Source organism: Perna viridis, chromosome 1 (genome assembly GCF_037379345.1).
Source record: "Perna viridis isolate PV_CMFRI_1.1 ecotype Kerala chromosome 1, ASM3737934v1, whole genome shotgun sequence".
Classification (NCBI taxonomy): domain Eukaryota; kingdom Metazoa; phylum Mollusca; class Bivalvia; order Mytilida; family Mytilidae; genus Perna; species Perna viridis.
Window position 1 is genome coordinate 68,010,864 of NC_142445.1, and position 10,392 is coordinate 68,021,255.

Here is a 10,392-nt window from a genome sequence, read left to right on the forward strand (position 1 = left end):
TTTGTATTTAAGGTCAAGGTGAAGAAAAACGATCATTTCTTCCACTACCATTTGTCAAAAGAAGTATAGATACAATTAATTTTTGCATAACATCCTCCAACACAAAAACGTCACGAAAAAAAAATTATCCCGTATTTCAAAGACAAATCAACACAGATTATTTCATATTCCTTTGCTTCACCTATTGCATCAAAATTTTTCAATTATAAAAGGCTTTTGCAAGTCCTCGAGATTAAGGACTTCAAGGCTTAACTACCTGACTTACAAAAACCCTCCTTTCGAATGCAGTCCTTCCGGTCAAATTTAAACGGGAGATTTATACATCATAGAAAACGAATCTCTCCATACGATTCTTTCTAAAGGTCCCAAGTACCGTGAACCATACTACATAAATTGGAATTATAACTTTAAAATCCTTATGGATGCCGTGAGGGACAACAAAATGGATTAAGAGAGAACAGGGATACATTGATTCACTGTCATAGTGGATAAAAGCTGTAAGGTTTTAATTTTTGAAACGTATGAAAGTTTTAAGGGAATGAGTGTCAATGCTGCATCAGTTTTCAAAGACCCCGATGTAGCAAAAACATTGTCTACTATACATGACAAATATGTTGGGATACCAGCAGACAAACCTGAAAACAACATTTTTTTTTGTCTGCAAAACTTGTAACATCCCATGTTTATTATGAGATGCAGACGGAGAAAATAATAGCAGTAATAAGACCTATACTGCTACCACTCTGTCCAAAGAAGAAATAGTGGAAAACCAGAAACCTATGCTATCCTCTTTTGGTCTCTCTACCAAAAACGATGATTTTAATCTACTATGTATTGGATTCCTAAACTCTACAAGAATCTACACAACGCTATATAGCTGGATCTGCAAAATGTACCACCAAACCACTTCCAAAGCTTTAAATTTTATACTAACAGCTGTTAAAGAGGGTCCCCCGACCTGCCACGACACCTGTTACTCCCGTAGTTGTAATATTTCAATGTGGATCCTGAAAAATTCGAAAGATCTTCTGGAAACTCTCAATTCAAGATTAACATCAAAATTCAATAGCATTTAAACCTATGATATTCCCATTGCATCCAAAATTTCAATTATAAAAGGTTATTGCAGAACCTCGAGATTGAGGGCTTCAAGGTTAAACCACCTGACTGTTTTTGCAAAAAACAACTCCATTCAAATATCCTTAGAGTTCAATGGTAAATGAAAGTTATTGATCGAACTATACGGCAAACGCTATGAATGTTCATTCCGTATTGTCAACTTTTCTCTCATCTGTGGCAACTTCCCTTCACACCTGCGTATGGAGTTTTCATGTCACAATTTATACTTTATGCCAATGCATGCCATAACAACGAAGATTTTTTGTACAGCGCTAGACTTCTTACAATTACGCTTCTGGAACAGGGTTATGTTGCTACAAGACTGAAGTCATTACTATAACGTGTGTTCAACGTGTCATAGTTTTCCTTTCCTCTTTCGGCTACCCTTGACTAAACTTTTTATTAGCAACTTGGTGGGTGTTTCTAGAAAAGCAGAGTACGCTTACGATATCGGTGACCTGGTCCATGCTCCAAGTTTATAGTGGAGTCCGAGTAGTTCATTTACTTTTGTTACTTTGTATGTAATATTTTGTTATTTCATGTTCTTTGTGCTGCGTGTCTGCTTACATTATCTGGTCTTTGTCTCTTGATTAGATTATTTTAATTTCCGCAAGAATTTTGGTTCCCTTGATTACTCTTTAATGAAAATCCTTTTCTTTGTTTGTTTTGGTTTGTTTTTAATTTGTTTTTTTCTGTTTTGTCAGTTATTTAATTCCTAATGGTGGGCGTATCATACACTAATGACTCAGCTGTTTATTCTGTTCTATTTACTTAAGAACGACAACTATTTTACCATATATGGTAGCTATTCAGTTGCTGAAAATGTCTATATAATAAAGGTTCTAAAGCACTATTATATACAACACTGAATTACTCTCTCAAGTTTTCCGATATAAATATCACACTCTCAGGTTTCCTAGCACAAGCAAACAAGCAATACTGAATAAAACCAATTCCCTCAAATATATATTCAGAAGGACTTTCATGTTTACATATGACCGTCATCTGTGAAGGCTTGGGGCTCTAAATAATCGTTCAAGTGGGACGGACTGTTTGAAGCAACTAAAGAGTTCGTATAGTCGTCTTTACTATGTCTTAAATTTCTGTTGTGTGGACTTTCGTAATCTGATATTGGAGTTATATACACATGATCTGTCAATGTTTCTTCTGCCGTAGTCTTATAACCGACATGACCATTGCGCTTTATATCAACTTCATCGGGTTCGGCATAATCTGGCGTCGGATCGATATATCCTCCATTGTCGACGCCTCCATCGATCATTTCTTCCTCGTTTAGCACCATGTAAACCTCCTCGTCTTCTCCGTAAATCACCGTGTTTCTTGGACTTCCGGTATATTGGTTACTAGAAGTACTACGTCTGTTTACATTATTTGTTTCGTCGTCTGAAGCTCTCCTACAGGAATAAAACTGTTTCAACTCCACATGAAATGGTAAAGCATCAAAGTATATTTTATATCTGACAACACCTCATTTGTTAAAAATATAAAAAATTATTATATTTTGATATTTACTCCAATCACTATTTCGTTCTCCTTTTTTTCTGTTTAAATTTGTTAAAGTTGTAGATATTCATTTAACCATAATTTCTTATCCTTTTGGTAGTCTAAAACACATGTAATCAACGGATTTCCTGTGGTTTTGACATTTGTAAAAATAACATTTCTTAAGTTAACAAAAAAATAAGATCAGCAGGTCGGGAGACAAGATATAAAGTTACTCGCCTTTTAAAAATACACACAGTGACAATGATAACTCCTACAATGAGTACACCTGCTGGTACTCCTATTGCTATTGGTAACTGATCTAAGAACATATAAACATAAAAGAAATATTTATTATACAAAAATTTACATATTGTCGCAGTGGATATTGGTTGTTTTGGAGTCCAGTAATATATAAATATGGCCACTGCTAAATTGATCCATCCTAGGATATAAAAAATTATCCTGAAAGACGGCGATATGACTCCTCCGCCCTACATGTGACTAACCACTGGACAACGAATATTACTACTACTCAGGGGATTTTGAACGTCCTTGACTACCCTGTCGGGTCTCGCACGGACCGCCCAATTTGTTGGGCTTTAAATATTTTTTGATATTTATTTTAATTGTATTTTAACAAAATAAAAGAAATATATAAGTTAATAAATAAATATATGTAATTAAAGTAAATAAATAAATAATTGTTTAGTAGAAAATTGTAGTGAAAAAAATGAAATATGAATTGTGAATCATTGAAATGTTGGTTATTAAATACAAAATTACTGCATGATTTGAAAAGTAAAAATAAAAATGAAATTGGACCATGTAAAGGAGGAAAATACAAAGTTGGATGGAGAAGAGCCAAGGAGAACCAGTCGGACCCAGAAGGCGGAAGAACTGTGTGATTTAGAATGTCAAATTGTGTATGCGTTTTAGAGTCAAATTGGTGTGGTTTAGTGAATATCCAAAGGTAAAGTGCAAATTTAATAATTGATAGTATTAGAATTTTAGTGTATGCATATTAGGATGCCGAAAAGTTTATGTTGAGCCAAAAAGTGTAACAGTATGTAAATTTAGACTGCCTTGTCTAGCCGGGCGGATTTTACCGTGTTAGCACACGACATTAGTACGCAGTTTTACTAACGCCACACGAGACCGTTCCGTGCCTCTGGTGAATGGGTTGACCATTTTTTTTAAGTTTGAAAGGGGATTGATTATTATTGATTAGATTGGTCAACTTTTAGAATTTAACAAGTGTAAATATAAATCCAAAATTTACACATGGACTGAAGAACAGACAAAAGTTTAGCCAAAGAAGCAAATTAGAAATATATTTATAAGCCAAACTAGTAAAATAAAAGAGAGTAGAATAAGAAATAATAAAATACTGATTATTTGGGAGTTTAGCATTATGATTAAATATAAACCGGAGGTGTTTTTTTTAAGATAAACGCATACTACACACGGCTGGAGATATCGACGCGGTAGATATGTTTCATGAGCATTTGTGAACATCATTAACAAAAAAAAATAAATAAATAAAAACAAATAAATAAAATGAGAGACTATGTGTAGAAATATATTTTATTGTGGAACCCCATATCAGGGGATTAGTTTTATTTTAATTCAATTATATATTATTTTGTTGTTTAACCTTATTGTTACCAGAGCGCCGCATGACCAACTGAAATATCTTCCGATTTGATTTCAATACCAGTGAAGTGCAGGTGCTCTTGCAGTTAGTTTAGCGCGCGAAAGCATATACCGTTAGATATAGTCCTCTATAAATTAAAATCCGTTTCTTCATACTGTCCCGTCGAATTCGTCAATATGATAGAAGTAACGAGTGAATGAATGAATGAATGAATGAATGAATGACTAGACTTTTATCATGCACATCATTCCGGTCTCACTGTGTATTAGTCAAATACAAATAAAAATGTAATGGATATGAAATTTTATTTTTATTAATTAAGAAACAAGTATAATCGGCGACACTAAAATAATTGATCAAATTCGTGTACTTACCAGTAACCCCACCCCCAGGATCCGTCGCATCTAATGCATTATTTGTAGTGATCAGTGTGGAAGAAGATGTTGTCGACGAAGTGGTTGAAGATGAAGATGCTGCACTCGTTTCCTGTATTGTTGTGCAGCCTACATTTATTGTGAAGACGTATTATTATAATAAGTTATCATATCATAAAAAAAATGTTGTCACATAAAGAAATTTCAAACCTTTATATCAAGATATATCATTGAAACAAAATTCTTAATATTGGCGTATAAAAATACAAAAATACCAATCTTATTCGAATTATTATTTATATAAATCGTTAATTCGGTGTGCTGGGAGAAACATCGTATCAGCAACATTAGTGCCAAATGCAAAGTAATGTTGAAATCTAAATGCATAATGATTCAAACAAATTGGAATTAGGAGAACAAAACATAAAACAAAACGTGATCATCAAGAGGGCGACAGATGAAGAACTAATATACTTTTTAAATGATGATACAATTATGTTTTTGTTTGTTCTTTAACTTTTTCCAGGCTTTCTAAGTTGGAACATAGTTATTACAAAAACAAGAAGAAAGCCAAACAAAGAACAAATATATTCTCATTGTAGAAACAAACACAATTCATATAATAGATGATTCAGAATAATAAACATTTTATTAAAACTGTCGTCAGATAAATAAAATATCAGATAATTTAGATATTCCGACGGATTCAGTTTTATAAATAATTTTCCTTTGTATTTATATTTTTAAAAAATAGAGCAAGCAAAAAATCGGAGGAAGCTAAGCGATACAACTACTTGTAAAATGCGTACTCCAAAGCATTGAAACTCATTGGCTTTTTTTGTGGGGGGGGGGGTGTGTTCATTTTTTCAAAACATATAGAGCTTCGTGCACATCTACATAGGTTAAGCGCAAACATTATATTATTCTTATCAAATTTAAATGAACGGTAAAAGAAAAGTTCGATTGGTAAAAGATTGCTAGACAGACGGTCAGAAGAACGGACATAAAGATGCATGAGTATATAGTTTGTTAATAGATACTGTTGCACCTTGATGGACAAACTAAAAAAAGTACAAAACTAAGCATGAATCGTAGAGAAATCTACGAGAGCTCCTTGAGCTCATTTTCGTAGACAAAAAAAAATAATTTGTGCGTTATAACGCGAAACTTACGCGTAATGGAAAACTTTCGCGAGGTAACGCCATACTTTACGCGTAATAACGCGAAATTTACGCGAATTAGCACGAAACGTTTGTCTTGTTTGTATATATAAAAGAAGAAACAAACTTTGATTTTTAACGCCTGTATTTTAACAATTGGACTTTCTCGTTTTTTTTTCTATAATTTTCAAGTTTCCTTTGTTTGTTTTGAAGGTCGAAATGGGTAGATTTAAAACTATTTTGTTTTTATATTAATTAGTACCTATGTTTTGTTTGGTCAAACAGAGTCATTTCTGAAACTTCTAAATCAAGAATGAAAATGGAACGAAAAGAAAATTAAAACATCAAACATAAAAACGCAAAAAACAAAAATCAAAAATCAAAAGAAAAACAGAAAATAGGAGTAACAATCATCTTCGTTGTAAAAAGTCATGATTCCTAAATTACTAACGACAACAGAAAAAGTATTTCATTTGCTTTCACTTTCAAGGATGTTGAAGTTTATTCATTACCATCATAGCAGCGATGGAAATCACTGCTACATATATTTCAACGAAATGATAAACATTTAAAGAAAAGTATATAATCTGTATCTCCATAATGCGTGTTTTTGCACAATGTTTCGCGTTATTACGCGTAAGTTTCGCAATATAACACGAAAGTATCGGGTCATTACGCGACAGTTTCACGTTATTTTGCGAGCGTAAGTTTTGCTTTTTTTCGCAAAAGTATTGCAGTATTTCGCGATTTTTTTTTACTCAAGTGGATATCGTAGAAATTGATGAATTATGACTAGTAGTGTACAACAATTCTATTACAAAAGGGATAAGACACAAGTTTTACTGACTTTAAAATAAATTTTTATCCAAACAATAACACACAATACATGAACATAAATGTTACTTTGCTGATATATATACGTACTGCTACAATCAGCCGCAGGCAAAACTTGGAAGGAGTCTAGTGCAATAACACTGAATGGTTCTATAGATCGTCCCGCTTTAAATATGATCTAGTAAAAAAACGAAATATCATATATTTCCCATGTGGTAAAAGTTTAGGAGAAATGTCTCCAGCTAAAAATATAATTCGATTAAAGACATACGTAGCTAAATCAAAACTGCTGCAGGCTTCATGCATACACTACTTCATCAGCATTTCTATTTTACTTTGTCAGTGTGAAAGAGTTGATAGACAGAAAAATTGATTGTAACTCAATTTATGAAATTAAAAACGACAAAGAAGTATTGGTTCTGTGAAGTATAACATATTTCGTGTTATAGATCCTATTGTGTTAACTTTTAGATAGTCGATGAGCATGCGTGGAGCATGGCCATTATACACTTCCGTGAGGAAAATTCTTTTATTCTACCAAATCTCTACCCAGCAGAAATGTATATTGAACATGCTCATCAATTTACCACAAAAGTACAAGATTTCAGCAGCTGTTACATGTATCTATCAGATGTTCCAAACTCTATAATATACTTACTTCCCCTTGGAAATCTGTAACATCTATGGCCCCACACAGCCATTCCTTCCCCTGGTTCCCATGTTTTGAGAATATAGCAGTGTTGTTCAATAAAACAGTCAAATTTGTTATATGATCGCCATTCATGTTATACCAGAATCGAAAACAGGTCGTTCCACCATTTAGGTTGTTTGTTATTGGTTCACTTGTCAGTAGGGCATAATCAGACTCCGATTGGTTCTTCTTTTTTGAAGTGTGGATGTAAAAGCCTGTAAATCGTCACAAAAAAATCATGAAACATTGTTATTTGTTATAGACCAAAATTATGGAGATGCTGCAGACAAGATATTGACAAATCACATATTCATAGTTGGTCACAAAATTGGGCTATAAAATTCCACCCATCCAAGACTGAGTCTTTGTTACTCTCTCCATGAAATGTGGAAAACCAACCTGTATACTTTAGAGGCCATGAAAACCAGGTCAAAGATGTTGATATACATACACTCCTGACTTCCAGAGCAATGTAAAATGGAATGGCCACATTAATAGAATTTATAATTATTATGTCTCTAGATAAGCATTGATTAATATTTATTTTTCATTTATTCCTTATTCCTTATTCAATTATTTCTTAATTGCATATTCACAAATTGAATGTTGCCTTGTATGGAGAGGATATATATAGGCTTTAAGCCTGCTATCCAGTCCAATTCATCTTATTGAATAAAATATGTTTAAAACAAACCCCATTAAATTTATGTTCGAATATCCTTTCCAGATCGACTTTATAATATGAGAACGCTAGTTTGTTATACCAACCTCCATCTTTCGGACCGTCAGGACCTGTACTTGGATTATCATTGTGTGCATATTCGTATCTAGTCCATACAGATGGTTCTGCGGTCCATACACTACAGAAACCATCTTCAAAACTACACTTGAGTTCATCTGTAATATAAAGTCAAGATCAAATCTCGGTATATAATTTAAAAGCACAATTCAAGAAAAGAACTATTTCTGGCATTGGCCAACTACAATTTTAAAGATTTGAAAGTACATGTTACTGTCCTTAAGAAAAACGCTCGGATCATTGGTTTTCTTGAGATTGCCCACCCCATTCGAATGAATGTCAAAACCCATATTATTTAGTTGTCACAGCACGGTTTTCACTTGTTTTATTTTCCATAATCACGATTTCATTATTTTCATTTAAACTTGGTGTGTGCTCACAATAACCAATTTCAATTTTAATTTATTATTGATTGATTGGTGTTTAACTCCAGAGCAGCAGTATTTCAGCTATACCCCGGTGATGACCATGAAATGGATGATAAAATGAATATGAAATGATGATGAAATGAAAAATGCGGTGGGACACAAGTATATAATGGTCGACGAGTTTCGATTTCTACTAGACATTGGGAGAGGTGATAAGGCTCAGGCAGTTTAGCCTTCTGTGGAGAAGCCGAGGCTTCTCCTCTTGTCAAATACCACATCAGGGTTCTTTAACCTACGAGGAACGTGGCATTTTTCCAACACGGTGCACCAAGTATGATTTGCGTTCAAGTTTTCCGTATGACGGTCTGACGACCCCAGTATGAAGCATGCCAAGGGTTCCCCGTTCCACCAACTGGGGCACACAGCCCAGAGCCCTAGCCGCCAGTTAGGGGTCTGGGCGCTATTTATTTACAAACATTGCGCTGCTGAAGGCTTATTCTTTTGACACCCGGACTGGCACGGGGCAAGATCAATTATGGAGGTTACCTGATCTCTACAGACTGGATCGACAGTTTTCGCTATTTACATGTAGATCTTTTTGTCCCTGACGAGGGTCGTAAGGTAAAACATTTCTAAGGGTTTTAAATTTGTATTTTATTTGCTTTCAGTTCCCTATTCCCACGCATTAAAATGTGGCTATTGTTCACTTACATGCATTTATTAATTTTATTTCTCGTTTTACCTTATAATTAGTCCAAGATTGCTCTGACGTCCAATGGCTAATTTGCCAGACAAGCTGGGACCATGGGACGTCAGAGCATGTCCCATATCAATAACATGGGATTTTGCTTGAAAGTTGAAATTCTATAAATTTAAAGATAGACAGTTACTTCTTGTTGCATGGACAACAGATTACATTATTGATATATGAAATTTGCACACAGCTTATATTTTACAAAATCTCACAATATTTGACTCCCTGATCTTGAACTTTAAGTTCAATATCACATTTTTTTTTTCAAATTTCCATTCTAAAAAAAACAATAACTGCAAAAAGCATAAACATTATATAGTTAATAGTATACAAGTTTTCATTACATACCTAGTTTTAACTTTAACTTTTCAAGAGCCTATAAAGTAAAAAATTGGTGTGCAAAATCCCGTGTTTTTGGTTTGGTGTTTCTATAAAAGCAGAGGACGCTTACCCTAGCGGTGCACCTGGTCCACGCTCCCAGTTTTTGGTGGAGTCCGAGTTGCTCATTTACTTTTGTTACTTTGTATGTATTACTTTGGTTATTTTGTGTTCTTTGGTGTGTATGTCCATTTTCCACGTCTGGTCTTTGTCCCTGGATTACATTCTCTTGAAGTCCGCTAAAATCTTGGCCCCTTTGATTACTCTTTCTGCTAGAATCAAGTTTAAAAGCTCATTTATTTAAGTTAATGTTCAGAAAAACTTACCAATTCTTACAGTAGACACAAATATATTGTCCATGTGAAACAGAAAACCTAAGACAACTACCAATAGTTTCATAACCGACGACATTATTTTGGTTATTGAAAAAGCTTCCTGGTGTGATGTACACCTGTAGTAAGATATGTATTACATTCATGTAAAATGTTTTAAGGTTTTTTATCTAGGGATTTAAATACACAATCGATTCAAAAAAGTGACACTACTGCTATCGAATTTTACTTGAATCTACGATTTTACACGTTAAAGACATACTTAATAATATGCTTTACTTTAATCATATAAATATACATTTCTTTTAAATCGACAGCTTGTTTCGTTGTATTAGCAACATTTTCTAACCGATGCGTTACAATTGCCAGGAATTTTTTTTACGTTTGCGCAGAGCAATCTCATATATGTTTTTGCTTTTTTAA

The 10,392-nt window shown here is 33.7% G+C and overlaps 1 protein-coding gene across 1 annotated transcript; it reads right to left on the reverse strand.

Moving 5' to 3' along the window:
- Positions 1 to 1,864: 1,864 nt before the first annotated feature.
- Positions 1,865 to 10,106, reverse strand: LOC148630088 (uncharacterized). Its single transcript, XM_088560784.1, has 7 exons — positions 9,964 to 10,106; positions 8,107 to 8,235; positions 7,306 to 7,553; positions 6,738 to 6,825; positions 4,654 to 4,782; positions 2,863 to 2,944; positions 1,865 to 2,534 (listed from the first exon to the last, which is right to left on the reverse strand). Exons 1-7 carry the CDS (start codon positions 10,046 to 10,048, stop codon positions 2,108 to 2,110), a joined length of 1,188 nt encoding a protein of 395 aa, XP_088416910.1. The 5' UTR covers positions 10,049 to 10,106; the 3' UTR covers positions 1,865 to 2,107.
- Between the last annotated feature and the right edge of the window lie 286 nt (positions 10,107 to 10,392).